The 21,257-nt window shown below is 33.6% G+C and overlaps 1 protein-coding gene across 1 annotated transcript; it reads right to left on the bottom strand.

Annotated features, from left to right (window-relative positions):
* Window positions 1-1,098: 1,098 nt before the first annotated feature.
* On the bottom strand, window positions 1,099-19,348 carry LOC132703579 (uncharacterized). Its single transcript, XM_060672922.1, has 6 exons — window positions 19,199-19,348; window positions 11,500-11,799; window positions 10,272-10,504; window positions 3,373-3,580; window positions 1,436-1,666; window positions 1,099-1,379 (listed from the first exon to the last, which is right to left on the bottom strand). The coding sequence occupies exons 2-6, from the start codon at window positions 11,711-11,713 to the stop codon at window positions 1,186-1,188; spliced, it is 1,080 nt and encodes a 359-aa protein (XP_060528905.1). The 5' UTR covers window positions 11,714-11,799; window positions 19,199-19,348; the 3' UTR covers window positions 1,099-1,185.
* Between the last annotated feature and the right edge of the window lie 1,909 nt (window positions 19,349-21,257).

The raw sequence follows: 21,257 nt of genomic DNA, 5'->3' as shown, positions 1-21,257 counted from the left end.
GTCATGGACCAACACGTACAAAGAAGACATATAACCAATATTTGCTCAACTAGCAAAAAACAATTTTGACCGATACCAAAAAAACCGACACCCCCCCGTTAAAACAACGGGGCCGGCGGAACTTTTACTCTTAAAACAAACACCAAACACTGCCGAAACAGAGTCACACAAATTGAAGACCGATACCAAAGGTTTTTCAAACGAATTCAGCGGATTCTGCTAGGAGCGGGCGGAGGTTAGACCGCCGCGTGCAATGCTCCACCACAGAATCACCGCAGTAGGAGGCTTCCTTCTTATGTTCATAGTAAATTGCCAAAGTGCTGGGCAAGATTAATGTGATCAATCGCCCAACCCACAGGCAGGTTCTGAGAGGTTATATTTATTATTAAAAAGTTCTATATAGTTCAATTAACTATTATAGCTATGTTTAAGCCCCTACTGTCGAAATAAAAGACAAATATGAGAAATCCGATTACAGTCGAAGAATGTGGCTAGTGACAAGCAATTTTTTCTAATCTATTTTTTTCCAGTCTATTTCAATACACGTTCATTTTAATTTTATGCAGGCGATTATAAACCGACCTAAAAAAACGGTCTGTTGGTACATTCCATTAATTTTAGAAGCAAAGATAATCGCACACAATAAATTTTTCCAACAGGCTTAAAGTTGCTTTTCATGAAAACAATGGTCAAGTGTCACATCGTCCTCGGGACACCCTGTATATTGCGTTAACGTTGAAATTCAACTAAAGTTACCGATTACCAGTGAATTTGTGCTTCCCAATTAGGCATGGGAGCTCAATAGGCTGGGCTCGACCTACTATGCGTTTCAAGAAACTTGGGTCCTTGGAAACAATCGGATCATTACAGATGCCGCTTGTCCCGAAGACGGCTGGAATATTCGACCCCTCATGACGAGAAGGCGCTGCGATCTATACAAGCGAGCACTGCTCTATAGCCAGTCAGTGAAGTGAAACTGGTAATGTCGAAATATAACAGTTATTGGGAAAATACGCTAAGGAACACAGTGTTTCCGCTATTATATTTGATTCATAAGGTTCATTTGAAGAAAGCAAAAATTTAATTAGGTATCGGGTAGCTAAGACACAATAAAACTGAATCGAGTATTACAAATATCTTTTTTCAATTCATAAACAAAATAAATAATTAATTTATATACTATATTTACAAAAATCCATGACCAGCCACTGCAGACGGTATAAAACCCTCTCGACCATCCTTGTTCTTAACATAAAACCAACCCTTGAAGTTGGCATTGAGCAAAAAAACCACTTCGTTTTTCATTACAGATATGCCGCTCTGTCCAACACCTTTGTAATCTTCGTTTATCACTAGTAAGGTCTGTCTTGTTCCCCTACCTAAATTAAAAAATTGCAATTCTGATTTAAGAGCACATCGAGTGCGTTGCAAATACCTTTGGCTATGGCGGCAGCTCTTAAATACAATCTGTCCACGCTTTTTTCACCGCATGTACTTAGGGCTGTTCTGTATCCCGCCCTACAGTAATTATCCCTGTCGCCACTGCAGTCTGATTTCGAACTAAGTTTTTCAGTGTCCGTCATATTGCCAGAAGGTTTAGGGAATACGTCAGTCGACTTTTCCCAACATGGCGACGGTGTGTCGTCGTCTGGAGGGGGTATGATACCTGTGAGCATTTTAAACACGTTAATACATTATTATTAGTTCTTCTATTGAATATAAGATCTATGGTGTAGAATATTTAAATTTGAGAGCAAAATCCTAGACCCTTGATCGTTTCTGCTAATAAATCTCAAGTATTTTCTTTATAAATGATTTTTATATGTGTTTTTTTTGCTCTCTCTAAAATGTCCAGGTCTTAAATTTTACGATTTCATCTATTTGAATGAAATTTTAAGACAGTAAAATTCAAACATATGTCAATAACACATTACCACCAAAAACTTAGGCTTTAGGCCTTTGTTTTTTTTTCTTTTCTATCATACTTCTGCGAAAAGGCGATAAAAGTGAAGCGTGAGTCGAAAAGAGAAAATAGTAGTGTATAAATAATTGGTGACTTGCGACTTGTGTGTGTAATTGTTATTGTAGGCGAAATAAAGTTTCAGTTTTACGCGGAGTGAGGAACAATTTTACTCGATTAAAAAACGTAACAATATTATATCTCGCATATTGTACCTACATGGTGCTATATATACAGGAAAAATATATTTTTAATTTAATTAGTTTTTTAACTTAATTTAATTAGTTTCTTTAGAGTAATGCACAGTGAGACAACTAAAAAAGGTATGCTATGGTGTCAATACAGGTGAAATCAAATTTTAGATCGATTGTCTATTCAAGAAAATACGATTTGGAAAGATGGTGCATCCAAAAAATAATTTCAGTTATTATTGTTATTATTATTTATAGTCGCCTAAAGAGTATACTTATCAGCGTATATAAGCGCCGCGAAGCAGCTTTCTAGAGTTGCGCAGTAACTGTTGATAAAACAACCCAATGCCCTCGCGAACACTGAAACGCGGATATTGCGTTAGACGTCGCAACGTCTATCGGCTCCCTTGATTACGCTGCATAGACGTGACTGACCGCCCCGACGGCGCCTCTTTTCCAGACATACGTTGCGCGAAGAAACCAGTCGACCGCGACCGCCCTTGACAATAGAAACGTGAAAATCGCCCTAGCGCTAAACCCCCCTTTAAGCCCCTTTCACTATTAATATATTCCCTTATAAGTCGGTGTCCTCTTTGGGCTAGCCTCTCAAACGGTTTCCTTCGAGGAAATTTAATCTCTATTTTAACGCAAAATGTGTGTTTGTGATTAACTCGAATAAACTGATGATTTGTACCGTCGTCACGTTGTGACTGAATATAGTTTGTGTTGTGTAAAACGGCTATATTATAGTTTTTCAATAAAATCCATCGTATTCACTGTCAAGACATAGTTTTCAACGGTCGTTGAAAATCAAGCGTGGTGGACAGCGTTAATTTGTATTTAACCTTCTAAAAGTATCCAGTTTGAATCACCCGGTACGTGAACTGGAGAGAATAAAAAATATAAGTGATCTAAATAGTGCACATTTTCGTACTCATTTACGAAACACAGAGTCCTCAATTCCTGGAAGTGTGAGAAAAAGACATTGCTAAATATGGTTTTCTTACAATAGTAAAAGATAATTTTTGTCAAAAAATTTGTGAATTCAACAGTACACTTTCCTCATTAATTAATTAATTAATTTTGCAAAAGGTTGCGAGAATAATATTGTTCCTTAAGAAAAAAATGCCAGTGCAATTTATAATTTGTGTTCGAATCGAAATAAAGCAGCTCTGGAACAATAACACATTTATTTGGTTAGTACTTATAGTTTTGAGATACCTAAAGGCAAGCAAGCGGCATAACTGACGTAACCTTCTTCGGCATGGGGGGTTTGCACGTAGAGCCAGTGTTGGTTCTTGAAAACTGCGTTGACCACCATACCCAAGGGTAGTGAGATTTCCGCTTGGTAGCCACCCACTCGGGTTTGGTAGAGGACGCTTGGAAACGCCAAGACTATCGGTATATTGGCCGGTTTTTCCAAAGTAGCCTAAAATATGAAGACGATAGCTTAACGGTGTTTGAAATATTTGGAAATAAATTACTGCTAAACACATCACACACCTCCATCGACTAGGAGTGATTTTGTGTTGTATTTCGTTTTGGATTTATATATACTTTTTTTTTTTTTGAAATTTGATAAGGTGGGTACAGAGTGTATAACAAACCGAAAACTGCCATTCTCTGGGAATATTCCCTGTAACTGAAATAATTGAATTAAAAGTAAATAAAGTTTGTTTTCTGCTGAAGTATAGCACACGTCTACGAGACCAAGCATCTAAGACAAGTTTGGTATAGTTATTTTATTATTGGGGGAGTTAAATTAATACAAATTCACCAATTAATTTCCTAGTTTTAAAACTGAAGAAATTTTATTGAAAGTGGTCATATTATGAAATTTAGGCGGTTTAGAAGATAATAAAAAAAAGGCTAATGTAGTTAGGCATGGATTAGCATCTACGGCAAAGCCCATTCTCTTATTTAAGCCCACTATTGCATACTCGTACCCACTAATGCGACTATAATGTCTTTTATATTAGCACGTTAGCAGTGTTTTATATTAGCATATTTCCGTGTGTGAATTGCGATTGAAATGAAATAAGTCATCAACGACATGTTTTTATCTACGCGTACCTTATACACTGGAATGTTTTTATTATTCGATAAGAAAATTTGCAAAAACGACGTAACTTGTTTGAAGTGCATATTTTAAAATATTTCCAAAGTCGTGATAACTTTAATTGCTCCAAAACAAGGCACTTATCCTCAGGTAACTTTAATAAGAACATCCCATGTTCTAATTCATTTTTGATCAAAACCTTCTAACTTCCAACACTACACACGCTACACTGTTTTTAGTGCGTGGCATAATTGTGCATGCGCTGTCTTAAACGTTGCTTTTTTTTATTTTAAACTGCATAGAGCTCCGCAATGCTCTATATTATGACCAATAATATACTGTATATATATGTCCGCATGTTTGTTTTATACAGCACTGCAAAACTCAAATGTATTCACATTCAACCCCGGGTGACAAAATCCGACAAACAAATTAGAAATACTAAGATGTATTTTTGGGATCAAGCTACTAGAGGTATAGAGCCTATAAATATAGAACCTCACGAAACAACTGTGTAAAAAAAATTAAAAACAAAGTCATAAAATATCTTTATAAATTAAAATTATTTTCAATTTTATTATTATTAAATATTTAAAACATTTTGTTAGTTTTTTTTCTTATTTATGTAGCCTGTAGTAAATTTTTAATTCACTTTAAATGACTTATTTAATTTCACCTTCGCATTAGACGAAACCGCATAACGTTTCTTCGTTGTAAAAATGTAACAATATTGTTGTATTATTATTATTAATTCTTTCTTTAACGACAAAATTCATACCCTTCTTTTCAGAAATAATTAATTCATCATTTAATTAAAAACGATTTTTTTCTAATACTTGTAGCTCTCATACCAAAGTAAATATGAACTAATTATTTAGCTTAATAATAGTTGATGAGTAAAAACGCTTACATTCAAAAAATTTTGGTTCTTCCTTTATACTGGTGCTATTTTGAAACGGTCTTTTGTCTCTTTTTACTTGCGAACTCGCGTCGTATATCAAATGTAATTGTACCATTACAACAGAAAATTGCTGTTGCTGAAAATTGTTTTAGTTTACGAGCTGACCGAGGCATGATTAAACATAATTACTATTTTATAGCATCAATTGATTACATGCTATAACATGCTTAGTTTATTACTATAATCGCGTTCGTCGGGCAAGGGTGTATCATTATGGGAAGATTCCATGTCCCAGATTTACGAGGGGATATGGAAGAGTTCCGGAATTATTAAAGCACCTAATGTTAAAGTTATACGCAAAAAATGTTGTCCATATTAAGTCAAGATCATACAAAATTTACAATAATTTACATTTTTCATTCGATGTTTTGACGTCTTTCGACCACAAAATTTTAAAATTTTGTTTACCTTACACTTGAAAAATCAACTATTTGATGCTAATGAACGTTGTTCAATATCTATAGTCTGATACACTTTTACCCTTTTTAAACTTTTGGTTACAAATGAATTAGTTATTTACGAGGTAATTTAACTTTATCTCGAAATCGGTACAAATATCTAAACAAGTGATAACTAGAAAGTATAGGCGTCTTGCAAAAATGTCAAAAGTGTTATTGTAACACTCTCAGTACCTTCGGATATTGTGTTTTTGAGAAAACAAAAGTTTTGGCATCCTCTATCTCTGCAATGAAGTTCCCATTGATTGATAATGTTATATAAGATTTTAATCTTAAAAATTGTCTTTGTCTTTAAGTAGATATGTGTAATAATAATAAATGAGAGCTTTACCGAAGACATTATCAAAAAAACAAAAAGATTTTTCTAATTTACAAACACATAGGTGATACAACTAATCCTGAAAACTGCAAGCCACTATTTTTACAATGTAAGATATTTAAATCTTGTCACAACTCACGTTTAAATAAATATTGAGAAAAATTTCAGTTACTCAAAAAATCAGTATAGGTTAATGAATGAATAAATCAATTAATCCTGCTCTAGATCGGGCTATTACTCCATCTATTCTATAAACAGAAAACATATTTTTATGTTGTTTTTTGGCTAAGTTAATTGAGTTCAGCGTTTGATAGTATCGATCACGGCTTACGAAATAAAGAAGATAGATCGGCATAGGCTTGCACTACCACTGTTTAACAGGAGACTAAACTTACATTTGGTATTACTATGCTACTATACATTAGATGAATTATTAAGCGACGATTCACCTCTGTAATATATGATTGCCATGTTTATAATTGTAATATCAAATTTTAATTTCTCTGTTCATACAATATTTATTTTTCAATATTTTCAATATACGTGTTAATACAATATTTATTTTGTGAATGCCTATAGTTTATATACACAGAAGGTCTCGGAAGTAATGGTACATGGCAAAATAGAATATTTTTTAGATAAAAATATTACGATTTCACGAAACTTACCTTGAAATGTTCTTTGCACCTAACTGAACAGTTTCTAGTGAACATGCAAAATAGTTCAAAGAAGGGTTTGGCTAACATGATCACAATAAAATACAGTAAAGTTCGTGCGAAGCAGGCTCTGACGAAAACAGACAAGATTTCAATTATATTGATTTTTGTGTTGGATGATATATGAAGTTCAGATGAATTATGGCATAAGATTAAAAATGCCGCTGAATCATTTCGAAACTAGGAAGCATTATTCAAAATGAGGCAGGTGAAATTTAAAAGGTAAAACTTCTTGTGTAAAATATGGATATCTTTATTTAAAAAAAGCACACTGTAAGGCGCAAAAAAAATCAAATTGACACATTGTATCTCGGTTAATATTAACTTTTGAACTAAGGTCAGATTCGTTAAATCACAACATTATTACCTATTTTGCCATGTATGTATGTATGGGACAATCGGTATATACGCCACAAACTTTATTGCAATATGTCGAACATATATACTGTACAATCTATATATTAAGAGGAGGACTGTAACATTCAAATACGAAATGAAAAGATGAATTGAATCGACTAAACTGGCTTCGCCTAGGTATTTGGCCGGTGACATAGATATACAAAAGCAATTTTAGATTAAACTCGTGAAAAAAATTATATTGAGTCGAATATGCATTTGTAAAGTATCGCTCATTAGTGAGATCCAGGGTATTACAGTATAGTTTTCGAAATTGTAATTTCTCTATAGCTCAAGATGAAATACTGACATGAAAATTTGGATTCGGGGTTTCTTTAGATGGCGAATAGGATTTTTTACATGATATAGTTACAAACTATAATCTCGCTATCCCGTGTCAGAATTTTTTTTGTTAGTTCCATTATTTTGACTATGATAGAACAAGGATTTCTAAGTAGATAAGATTTACTACATTTACATCAATAATACTAACCTCCATAAAAAATCCGCCACTAAAAAGTGCATCCAATTTCAAAAATGGTTTCCTCGCGAACCATTCGTTTGATTTTCTTTTTTGATTGATCCTTCAGAAACAATTCTACAAACTTTCAATCAGAATTTGGTTTGATCATATACGAGGTGCAAAAATGGTATATTCACATTCACATGGTACATATTTTTTTTTTATAAAATTTCTACATTCCTGCTGCGTCGGTTTTTGTTGAGTCGAGGTAGCTACCGTTTCGCCATTTATCATGTTGGCTTCTTTAGAGCTCTGTTCGACTCAACAAAAACGAACGCAGCAGGAATCCAGAAGTTTTATAAAAAATATAACAGTAGCATGTAGACGTTATTTTTGAAAAGAGAATCACATGGTACACAACATTTTATTAACGCAAAATTTCCGTTACTTGATTATACGTAATGCCTAGGCATATTAATCGCTTAAAGTTACATTTTATTTCGTTTTACAATACAAAGATCTTTTATTTGGATTATTGAATATCAACGCTAATGTCAATGTGAATGTCTTTCTAATCCATAGCTTACCAATTCTTAACGAACTGTTTTTAAGCCACCGATTTGTAGTGGAATAAAATATTAGATACAATGCAAATATCTCAAAAACGATGTGTCTTGTCGATAATGTAGAGTATATACATTACTCGTAAGCTTAATCCTCATCTTCAAAAACCCCCGAATCTAAATTTCATGCCGACATCTCCAAAACAACTCGTGCTATAGAGAGGTAAACAAAATGTTTACACTTTGCATCTTATTAATGAGCTACATTTTACTAATGCTTATTGACTCCATATCGAATATATGTTAGTAAAATGTCGCTTATTGAGAAACAAGATAACTCGTTGTTGCACCCCATATATGCTCAATTAAAATTCTTAACAAAAGTTCGTGACAGCATCGTTGACAACCGAGCAATCTACAATTCATAAAAAAAGATCATCAAAATCAAATGAACGTTCACGAGAAAACAAGTTTTTAAATTCGTTTAGTTAAAATAAAAATATATCAAAGGCTGCCTATTTTATCTGAATAAATCTACTATAGGTTTTTACCTTAGAAATCATCATTCTCTCATAATAATTCTACATATTATGTAAAAAAAATAGAAAATAGAATATTCGTATTCGACATCCCTTAAAAAAATAGTTGAGCCATAGAAAAATAACAATTTCGAGAACCATACTTTAACATCCTGCATTTCACTAACTAGCGATTTATTTTAATCAGTTTAATCATGAACCACCCTGTATAGTTATATATTTAGTAGAAACGCGCCTTTACAGGTGCCCCCCTGCCTTTTTCGACCTGTGCCGGTTTGGCCCGTCCAATCCGACTCGTCACCTTTTGAACTTTTGGCGTCGTGGAATTCGCATATATATGCACAAGTATACCACCACGATATAATTTAGATTAATAAATCGATAAGGTGCCCCGTAATCCTTTGAGCGGCCGTATAATCATCGCTCGTGGGTGGGATCGACAGACGGTTGAACAGACAGATGTTCCATGGGGAACCTGTCATTAGCGCGAGTTAACAGCTTATTATTTTCTTCCTCTGAGAACGTATTCGAAACGCAGTGACGCTCGTCCCACTTTGGAAGGCTTAAATCACGACCGACCATTAGTTTGGGGCCCAAGCCAGAAATGTTTGTTAAAGTCTGTTTCTAAATGGCGTGGAGGATTCCGTCCAGTACTACCAAATTTAAGGATCGCCTCTAGACCTATGTAGAAAATTAATGAACCTAGATAAACCATAAATATAGTGCCAAGCGGCGAATACATAATCCACATTCCAATGATAAGAACCTGTAATTCTCCCTTATCGAAGTTTTACAATACAAGAGAATGTTGACGAATGCTTCAGAATATCCAGAATTGGGTATTTAAATTATTGCAGAACAGAAAGACAGCAATTCAATGGAACCCTCTTTAAAAAAGTTCAGAAAAAATGACACAAATTATTCGTTTTGAGGAAAAGTAAACTCTTTCCATTTGAAAAAGAAAATGAAGGATACGAATTTTTACTTTCTAGTTTCACTTGAGAATATTGAAATTGTTTATTGGCAAAAAATGCTTGACCAGAAGTTTCATGGAGGCTGGTCTACATCGGCATTGCGTGGGAAAAACTGTACATTTGCGACTTACTCAGCTCTGTAAGTTGAAGGAAAAGTCAGCCCCATGTTACAGATACAACCCTGAGAATATCCTGGAAAATAACAGTGTTAAACTATATTCGGATAGGACAGTCATTAAGGAAGAGGACAATAACAAGAAACCGGTCACATATCATAGTAATAGGTAAAAGCCATAAAAATACCTATTATTGCTATTCCCAAAACGAATAATATCCAGCAAACAAAACAGAAAAAAACTGGCAAAGTATACTGCTTTGGCCTTCGAAATGGAACAATAATAGTTAGCGATGTCGGCTAAGATTGTACCTCGCTGCCAAAACTGGGTGATTCTGAAAGTTTAGTAGCAGATATGCAAAAATCGCCAATCCTTGGTTCTCATCTTGCTACGCCAAAGACCAAAAAACATAATAGTAATAATAATGGTAACAGTTAGAATAAAAATATCAAGACAATCGTCACCTTAACTTTTGCAAGTGCTTCAAGCAACATAAAGATTGCTAATTGATAAGTTTCTGGTTATTACTACTAACTAATAGTATCTTCATAGTTACCTTGGCTAAAAACGCATCGACATCTTGAATTTCGTAACCAAACTGTTGCACTTTTTCTTTCCAATTATTTTTCGACTTCGCCGTCTTTTTCTTTTGTCGGTTCCTGGTGCGCACTTTGTCGACCGCTAAAGTCGGCTCACTTTTTGTCCTCATTGGAAGGTATTGTTTAGCCACGTTTCTTTGGTCCGGTTTACTGTCTTTAGTTTCGTTTGTGTTTTTCACTTGGACACAAGCTAATAAAAAACGAAAAAACTTTTACATTTACCAGTTAAATATTATATTATTGATTACTTATTCTATCTATATTCTATTCTTATCATTTCAATAATGCCGATTGCCTTTCTACCTCGCACAAAAATTTAGCTGATGACAATTTCGTAAAATTTGGAGAGAAACAATCTTTTATATCTACTAACTTTGTTGTTCTATTTTTTGTTTGCTTTTGTATTATTTTTTTTTTAAATATGACTAATCAAAAGCAAAGCATCTCAAGCAAACTTTTTTCGTTTGAATCCGTTAATTACGGCGGTGAACAGTTAGTTATTAGCTCGTTAGGAGCATAACCCAACAAACGACATGTCGAGAGAAACATCGTCCTTAATGAGAAATGACACAAAAAATATTTTCTGGGACTCCTTTGAAATGAATGAAAACTTCTAGTAAATTTTTTTGTAGCTTTTTAGTATCAGAAATAGAGGCCTTTAATTTCTAATAAAAAAGTAAAGAAAAAAAAGTCAAAGTGCACATGTGTATAGCTCTCATAATACAATACGGGCGCTGTACAGTGCCAGACCCTTTTGGTGCTGGTGGATTAAGTAATACTAAAAGATATCTGCAATAAGAAAAGCAGAAAATGTATTACACTAATCTTTGGTTCATGACATTTTATAAAAACAGCCAATAACAGGCTCATATTGGGTTTACCAAAATAAAAACCTTTACTCGAGACTTCCAAAAATTTTTCAAAGAAACTTCCACAGGCTACTATAACATTATTTGCATCTCTTCTTGATTCTTTGATGCATTGATTGTTGATAAATCGAACACGCAGACGTTGGTTTCTTCAGAGCTTAAATGAAACTGAAACGTCAGCAGGTTCAATTTAGCAACCACCGTCGCAGGAAGAATCGAGGCGATTTGTGAATAGTAATTCCAAAAATGTCGCCAACCGGTAAAAAGATTGAAATGTCTTTGCTAACGCACTTAACACACCTCCAAAATTACCTACTTTTCAAATTATTTATCGTTTGAATCTTGATAACTGGTGGTAACTTTTCGTTCTGTTGGTTCTTGTCGACTGTTTTCCGTGTCGTTTTATACTGAAACTTGATAGGCTGCTCCGGTCGGGGATTGTGTGTAGTACGGTACTCTTTCGGGAATAGGAATCGTAGTTTGTCTTGCAAAAATCGGCCACCCGCTTGATGGGATGGCTTTTGACCCATGTCATTTATGGCACTTTGAAGAACTGCACCTTCTTAGATATCCGGGAGCAAATCGTGCAGGATTCTGTGGCGATGACATCGTATAACTACAAAAAATCAGAATTGGTTAGAGTATAAATGAAATATCCCGAGGAGTTCGCACTCATTTAAAGGAAGCGAATTCTTCAAAGTTTTGCGTGTTTCCTATCGAAGTACATACTAAATTTAAAACTCTATATAGTTACTAGATATAGAGAGGCCTTGCCCATGCCAAACTTTTGAAGCCAACATTAAAAAATGTTTAGAAACGACATCGACGTCATTTCAAACCCCACTTTCAACCAAAAACATTTTTATTATGTGAAAATATGCTCAGATTCCTTTAAATTATCATGAAAAAAGCAAAGAAAATGGCGCAAAGTGTCTCATAAATTTCAACGCTTTTCTTGTTATTTAGATAATTCTAAATTGAATTTTCCAGTTTTAATTTCATGTTTAAATTAAACCGAATTTTGGCCGTTTTCCTTGTTCATGTTCTTTAATGATAATTCATGATTGAATAGAGATTTAACGGTTCGGAAAAAAACGGAAAATTTGCAAAAAAAACACGGGTTTTTTCCGTTTTTTTCCCAAACCTCGGAAAAATTGGAAAAAACGGAAAATTTGACTTTTTTTAAATTAAATGCCAGACAGCTAAACGAGTTAATATATTATGATATAAATGTATATTGGTTAGTATAAGTTGCTTCAATAAAAAAAAAAACAAAAATTAAGTTGCCTACTTTATTTCAAAATAATAGAAAAAATAAAATAAGAACTCTTTGGTAACAAAACATAAACTCCAGAATACATAATAAACAAAAAAAAATTGTATACAAAAAAAACAAGAACTGACAACGCACGCAAAATGCAAGTAAAAAAACGTCATTTCTGCAAAGCCAGTACACTTAAAGGAGTTTCATCGTCAAGGTCCAAGTCTTCGGAGAAAGAATCTGGTTCTGATTCCGCAGCATCGCCGTCCTGGATATTCCCAATTAATTCGATATCCATTTCAGCCCGCTGTAAAAGCGGAACTGGCCCAGAATCGTAGGCAAATATGTCATTTTCTGATTTTTCTGAATTGCAACAAGTTTTTGTACCTTACCTTATCTTGTCTATTTCTTTTTTTAGTATGAATAACACCATGCAAAGACCAGTTTCTTTCTGACGAAGCGGACGATGGAGGTCCATTTAAAATTCTGGAAGCAATTGGCATAAGTGGCTGCGAGGTGCACAACCCCTGATACCATATAACTGGATCGATACTGCTCGCAGATTTCTATAGAGAATTCCTACTAAAAAATCCTGTTTCAGTTCTGAAGTGGCCTAAATTTGCCATTACTTCTCCTGTATTTAAACTGACATTTGCGAAATAAAATCAATTGCCAATATCAAATCAAGAAGATTTGCTGCAAAATGAATAGGTTAACAACAAAATTCGAAGCGCTCTTTTACACATTTTAATAGATTTTCTCTAGTCAGGCAGGACAAGCCATAGGTATTTGCGGGAATACCATATATTGCATCTTCTATCAACTTAAAAACAAAAGGCACTTCTGATAATATGGATTTATCGGACTCAATAAGATTTGTTTCGCGGAAATGTGTAGGGGATTCACCGGTAAACAAGTTGTCAGTGTTGTTACACTGCACTTATTTTTTAAAATATGTTTGAAAATAATTGTATTGAATAATATTTAACACGTAAACCTCCCTGGATATTAAAATGCTTTTGGATTTCGTTTCCAATAAAAATCCAATTTTTCCCAAATTATCCGTTTTTTCCAAATTTTCCGGGGAAAAACAGGTTTTTTTTGCGACAACCAATTTTTCCGGAAATTTTGAATCACTATGATTGAATGATAACAACAAAACTGTTGAAAATAGGGAAAGGTATGGTCAATGAATCCATGCCACAAGATAAAATACAGTGCGTCATATTTTATAAAGTAACATTCCAATTGTGGTTGATCATCAAATTTTGGACACTGTTAATGCAATAAATCAATTTATTGGTCCAGCGCTGAATATCCAAGAGCATCAAAAGAAATTTTGTCAACATCTAGACTAACTATAAAGAACCGTACAAAATGATATATTTTGTTGGTAGACACCCTGTCAGTGGTAAATCAATTCTCGATATCTATTTGTGTTTCCGTTTACTACTAGCAGTCAAAAATGTGTTAATTGTCCAGTAATTAATTGCTATGGATAAATAAAAGGATATCGCAACAGTGAGGTACCCTGTATATGTAATGGGAGAGAATCCCCAAGCATACGTGAGAGAGTACTCACTGGACAAGATATTACCACCGCATTCTGAGAAAACCATCAGATATGATGCCTTACACCTCAGTAAGAGACCTTCTCCATGAAGTCAACCTGCGAAGCAGGGATGAATCGGCTCAGTATAAGACGAACCTTATAGGGGCAGGACATCATTGGTATACTGACGGTTCCAAAACGTATAAAGGTGTTTGGTTTGGCACTTATGCCGTAATAAGGTAACACTGACATGGATATAACATTACAAATCTTCATATCTTTGGGACAAATATGATTCAATAATTGCAGACGAATAATCAGTGAACCCACAATAATAACATAAACCACAATAAAACTTTTTCGTGATAGCAAAGTGAAAACTAACACTATTTGTAAAATAGAGTCTCGCCACATGGAGCTTGTTCTACCTTTAAGTTTGGTAATACAAATATACGTTTAGTGAAGTCTATAAGCGATTAGAAATACTATTAATCCTCAGACATTAAGTAAGTTAAACGGCGCTCAAATGCAGATATATTAGTACTAGCAAAGGCGTGCACAAAGTCAGTTATAAACAAAAGTGCCGTGGTCTTAACCGCGCTGCCACGCCGTAACAGTACCCGAACGTTATTTATTTATAACAATTATAGAGTATGGAGAGTATAAAACTGCAAAACATTTCGCGCCCGGTAGGATTAAATACGTATCAGGGCAATTAGATGAATATACCATAAATATCGTAAACGTATCATAAAATTTAAGTAGATTAGAACGAGATTCCGCGAGATGACTTTTCCGTTCTTTTTCATATTAATCGCACGTTTTACCTGAAAGTATATACGTTAATGTGTTATCACGGCATTTTTCTGAACCGTTACGCTTTTGATTGGTCGGTAATTTAAGCTTTCCCGGTGAAAATAAAAACACTGCGACGACACTTAAGTAATGATCATCGGAACAAAGTTTTATGACTACGTGTGTAAACAGCCCATAAAAGCTCACACAGAGTGTCTCGTTAATAGTTACGCAGTGAAGCAGTTTCGGGAGGCAAAATCGATGTTGATCGATTTCTGCTGAGTGTGAAAGGGAAAAATTCTTTATTACGTAAATTTGGAAATTTACGGGCTTTGATAGAAGACATATTAAATGTTCTGACCGTGTTCAATTCTTAGAGTTGCATTTGCATCTTCAACTCGCATAGAATTTTGATATTGTATCTCTTCTTTAGCGACTCTCCCTCAACAGTTTTCTGATATGGAAACTTAGGTAACTCACTAATTTTTGTTTCCGACTATTTTACTTATGCTCATTCACACCCTTAAAGCTTGTGTTTATGTTAACAGAAATATACAAATATTAAATGCAAGCAATGTTATGGATCGCAATTATTACTTAAAGAATGATGCTTTAAAAGAATTAACACTAATTAGCTTTTTGAAAAAACAAAGACATACCATTATAGTATTTGTGTATGCTTGTATCTGCATGTAATTTAAAAAATCCTAATTCAGAAAATCTGGACCAGTTAAGAACAGAAAAAAAACGTTTTGGTTTTTTATCTAAGAAAATCAGTTTTATTTGTACAGGTTTCATAATTTTTAGCTATCAGAAATTTCATTTACGCATATAAACTCCGCAGGTTAAGGACAATATCCAATATATAAGATTTTGACATGTTAGCATTGTTAGTTGTTTGGTAAGGTGGTAAGACTTTGAAACGTAAAATCAGTTTTATCAACAAAAAAGTAAAATTGAGGTAACAGGTTTAAATTACTGCATTTTTTTTAGCAAATTCGCTTCTGATATATTGAGATACTGAACAAAAACGTATTTATATCAATAATGCTTCAAAGTCTTATTGAAACTTGTATATTGAAGTCATAAGTTCCTATAGTATTAATTTATGCCAAATGTTATGCTAATTTATATTAAATTTAAATAAAAAAAAATAAAATTAAATAAATTTATAAAAAATAAACTTAGTTTGTTTACTTAATAAACATGTCTCAGAAAACACCTTTCAGAAGATACTGTACAAGGAACTCCATAAAATATTTTTTTTTGTAATTTCTGAAACTTTTTAAGATATAAATAAAAAAATATTATTTATGATATCAAAATAAAATAATACAAAATAAGTGTACTTCCTCTTTAGCGGCGCTCCTGTACAAAATAGTAAAACTTTCTCAGCAGTACACAGCGATACATCTGAAATATTCCGTATGCCTGGTGATATATACTTCTATTCCCATTATATCTCAATACACCTCTTCTATACCTCCATGTATCTCTCCTAATATATATGTCAGGCTTGCAGAGTGGTACAAATGTACCGAGAGAAAGAAATAATAAAAAGTGTCAAAAACTCTACGACTTAGTTTTCTGATTACGGGCTTATGCAGTTTCGTGAAATGCGGTCCTGTATTTTGCTTCTTTTTTCACGCCCATGTACCATCTAGTTCGAGCATCGGTTGACATTTTATTGTTAGGCATCGCTATAAGCGGCTCACTCAAACAAATTGACAAGCATTTATTGTCCATAGATGGAAAGCGAGCCGATGCAATAATGTCTCATTTATATGCTTCATAAGGCCATCAACGAGTTAATGACTCGGTTAGTTGGAGAATATTCTAACGACTGTAGCATACTTCCGCGCGCTGTCTTTACACAAATACTTCTATTAAATTATTTTAACATCGATCGGCGTGAAACAAGCTTATAAACAGCTTTTTGAATAGAAAACGAAAGAACAAATTTTAGAGGAATGTAAAAGGAAAGTTTAAACGATTCCGTAAAATGATTAATTAGTTGAATATTACCACCTCCTTATTAAGCAAGTATTTAAAACTCTACGCACTGTTATGTCCGCATTCGAAGCGTGGGTCTACTAAACTAACCGTGTGTTGAGTTTTAAGTCAACAACAATAGAAAATAACAAATAGTATGATACTTAGAGATTATAGGAGGGCAAGAAGATATATTGAAAATGCGTGACACAATATTAAAAAAAAAACAGTTTAAAGAAGAAACGATAACTTATAGAACCGAAAGTTGAAACAAGTGATTCGAACTTCGCGCTCTGGGCTGATATCCATAAAACGAAAAACACAAATGCAAATTTGGTTGTTGTGGAGCAAAAGACACTGGTTAATTAGTTAGATTATATTTTCTCGTATATAGAACATGTTTTTTAAACCACTTTTATATAAACAGTTTTTCTCGATCTCTGGTGTTTTATCGGCCGAAAAGTTTGCTTTTTCTCGACTGGGATCAGAATGACGGTGCTTTTTTGAATTTTAACACATTCCTAATAACTTTCGACCATAGAAATCCATTAAAAACGGTCCATTTTTAAATAAATAATTTAAATAATATAAGCCAAAAAGATATATTTTAGTAATATAATACCCATAAAATTCACTGCTGATACTTCTATGGGTCACATCGAAAAAACCCTATTAAATCGGTTTAATTTCCTATTATGTTTATTCCGAAAATTAATTAACAACAATCGGGAGCCATAAAACGTCAAATTTACCCAGCATCAGCGCGTTTCTTAACGGTATTTCCTTAAGTTGTAGTCGCCGATTTAAAACGATGTCGTTAAAAAAAGTCATTTAGATTTTTGACCACCCAATCATAAAAATTTACAGTAATAATGCGTGGAATGGACAAAAATATCGCCAATTAGCTATCCGGAATTTAATTTAAAAGATATAGAAAACGTTTTTAAAATAAACGGAATCAACGGATACGTTCATTATCATTTTAAACTTTTATTGGTTTCGTTTATTTTGAATTAGTACAATCTTTACTCAATAGTACAACAACGAAATAATTTGCAGCGTTTTTTTTCCTGAAATCCTTGGACAAATGCTTTTCTGAAGATCCTGTATATTTTTGGGCAAATTTTGGAAATGTAGGCCCTGATAGTTCATGAGTTTCGTTTAAGTAATGATAGAAACCCAAAAATTCAAAATCAAATTTATCGATGTTGGTCCACATAAGGATCAATAAAAATTTCGAAAACAGGCTATGAATAGTATATTATACCTCAGTGACTAAAATATACATAGATTTGGATATTTAAAATTTTTGAGCCTCCACCATTAGTCAACAACAGAATAGAACCTTTTAATCGGCTTTTAAGTGAGAAAATCATATCAACGATCATTTGGTATGTCGGGTGAAAAACAATTTTAGACTATCATTTTTAAACTATTCCATATATTGATTTGAAATCCAAAACACCTAATTTATGGGCTATTTAATTATGAATTGACAACAAGCAATTTCCAAAATATAAAAAATTAATTATTTTAGTAATTATAACAATATAAGAAGAACATAAAATACTCCAATACAATTACGTTATGTATAAGTGAAAAAAAATTGATCGTCCAGTAAAAATAGTGATATAACACCATCCGTGGGTTAAATCTAACGAAAACATTTACTCCCAAATCGTAACCAAAGAAGCGGAAACATCTGAAGTGACTCGTGACAGTAGATAACGAAGTTGACTGTTCACTGCAGCAGCAGCATATAAAGGATTAGTGTTTTTATACAATATAGTTGAAATTAATTAAAAATCGTAAAAATTTCAGTTTAAAAAAACGGCGTCGACAAACCATGGGGACTGCAGATATAGTTGGAAAATTAAAACATGTCCGGTTGTTTCTTCTACTGCTTCAACAAAATGCATGTTAGATAAAAAGCTATTATAAATAGCTGTTAATGTTTTATATTTGCAAATTTTTTATATAAACTTTATTTATATGAAACATTGATAAAGATGCGTCGCTATTTTAATCTAATTTGTTTATAAATTGAATGGTTTTACTTCGAATTTTTTTTGGATATAAGAAATTATTTTATCCTAATTTCTACAATTTTCGTTTTTTTTGCCTTATTTGATTTTTAACATTTTGCCGAAGGGACAATTTCAACTCGAATTCATGCTTCACGTATCTATAAACAAATAAAGCTTTCTTTAATGTATGGTAATTTTCCTAATACATGAAAAATTAAAAAGAAACAAAAAGAATTGCCAACTGTACCATACTGAATAGATAAGTGCAAAAAATATAGGGTGAGTTCAAATTGTTACACCAAACTATTAAAAACTTGTTAAGTATTCTCGTTTGTCTTCGCTTTATCAACTTAGAACGCTCGCGTAATTTCTTTCCGGCCTTACTCACCCATCGTGGCGCTGTTCGCGAAAATCGCCGACACCCCGTAAAAAGCGCGCGAAAGAAAAAATCAACCCGAAAAACTAACGTTTACGGAAAAAATGGTACGACGTTATTGCGGCACACATGCATATTTATGGCACGTTGTGGGCAACCAGCTTGGATCGCCGCCACATCGTGACTGAGAGCCGCAACGGCCCAGAAGATTCCCACAGAAGAAGCGAAGTCGCAGGATCATACCGAAGATATTGGAAGATTGTCCGTATCAATGGGCCACGGATCGCTACCAAGCGTCAATAGAATTTTCAACACTGAATAAACTAAGTTGGACACATAATTTCGCCAGCTTATTTATTCAATTTTCAAGTTCTCATTTTGATCATTTTTTACTTTTTTATTATTATATTATTGCTCTTTTGTATGTAAACAACTTATTCTTGGACGTTTACATATTTCATCAATACAGCAGCCTTACGTTAAAGACAAAGCTAAAAATAAGACCTGTTCAGTACGCCATAATTTGAAAAATGTATCTTAAATCGAAATCGTTTTGGCTACTGTTCGTAATTAATTAAATACTCTTTACCATTAAAAAACGCATATACTTGAGTTCCTGGGATAAATATCACCCGGTACAAGATACGAACTGCCGAGACTCATATTGTAGGTTGACGAAGTGTAGGGCGCCGAAGAATCCTTTGGTTACGCGATCTTCGATTCGGTTTGGCTATCGTCAATTGAATTATTTAGATCACCATTATCAAAAGTGAAGGTGGCCATGATGATCAGCCACCTCCAAAGGAGAAGCTGATATAAGAAGAAGAAGCTACTTACTGAAATTGAATTCGGTATATCCTCTATATAGGGAACACAAAATTTAAATGCAACGCAAAAACCGATTTGCACTTTATTTCTGGAAACTGACAAAGTTACTTCAACGTCAATGGTAAGGTGTCATCAACAACAAGTTACTCTAAATAACTAACTAACTCCAAATCTCGCTATTAACATTGAATAAATATAATAAATAATTGTGGAATAATTGTATTCATCAACTCGTTATTACTTCCAGTTCGATAAAAGTGCCTTATATTATTCTCTGGAATACAATGCGTCTGTCTTTCAAAAGAATGGAAAAATATTGTGTTATTTTAAAAGTCTCTTGGATGGTAACGGAAAAACATAAACCATGTGTTCTTATAGAGAGTGCTATTTTATTGACCGAATTACAGATTCTTTTGTTAGAACCATTCAATTGGTTTCATTGTATTGAAACGATTGTTACAGCCATAGTACAGCGGCCAGCCAGAAGCCGGCATGCACTCTATCGAACATTCGTCCGATAAATAATATAATCTAATTCTACGTCTATTATCTTAAAAGGTCAGCTTCGTTAATTACGATCGCCAGCAACTTCGGACGTTTTCCGTACTTTAGTCACAGCTTTGGAAACGATCGGATGTTTTCCGTAGATTTTAGCAACGAATGCTAGTTTGATATCTGTCATTTCTACTGGTTACGTTACATATCACTCAGTGTATTCGGACAAAAATGTACCCCAAAAACTAATGGTCATAGAAAAAGTATAGTACGCAACACATCGATAAAGTTTTTCAGCCGCTCGGATGGTACTGAATCAAACTCGTGACTGAAATGGAATTTATCAGACTTGTTGCATAATATCTCAGATGTCGGCCAATCAGATTTTCTGAATTTTCACATGCGTATAGCCTTTGTTCGACTTGGTAGAAATTTTTTTCAATTTCAAATTTTCAGTAAATAAGATATTTGACAGTGATCGTCGGAAAAATAGTATATTGTGGAGAAAGTTTTGAAGAAGACTCTTTACACGCAAGGGTAAGCGGTGTCAATCAGAGAGTCTGTTTCTAGCGTAGCACAAGATGCTTTTTCTGCAGCTACACAAAATTAAAATTTTATTTTAATCTCTCGCTTTCACTTTGACTATGAAATTTAATAAAGTCCCTTTTGACAACTGTACCATGTGAAATTAGCGATTTTCATATATTGTTGCGTATTTTCAGACCCTTTTCATAGTAATCGTAGAAAA

The sequence above is a fragment of the Cylas formicarius genome, unplaced genomic scaffold (assembly GCF_029955315.1).
Source record: "Cylas formicarius isolate icCylForm1 unplaced genomic scaffold, icCylForm1.1 PGA_scaffold_6__28_contigs__length_40554024, whole genome shotgun sequence".
Classification (NCBI taxonomy): Eukaryota; Metazoa; Arthropoda; class Insecta; order Coleoptera; family Brentidae; genus Cylas; species Cylas formicarius.
This window is presented reverse-complemented; position numbering and strand designations above follow the sequence as displayed.

What these genes read in the sequence shown, in the direction of transcription:
- LOC132703579 (XM_060672922.1), bottom strand. Translation starts at nt 11,713, where the DNA reads ATGGGTCAAAAGCCATCCCATCAAGCGGGTGGCCGATTTTTGCAAGAC. An exon ending in TCGATGCGTTTTTAGCCAAG is followed by an intron (nt 3,581 to 10,271) that starts GTAACTATGAAG and finishes TTCATATTTTAG; the next exon opens with GCTACTTTGGAAAAACCGGC. An exon ending in AGCTGCCGCCATAGCCAAAG is followed by an intron (nt 1,380 to 1,435) that starts GTATTTGCAACG and finishes TTTTTAATTTAG; the next exon opens with GTAGGGGAACAAGACAGACC.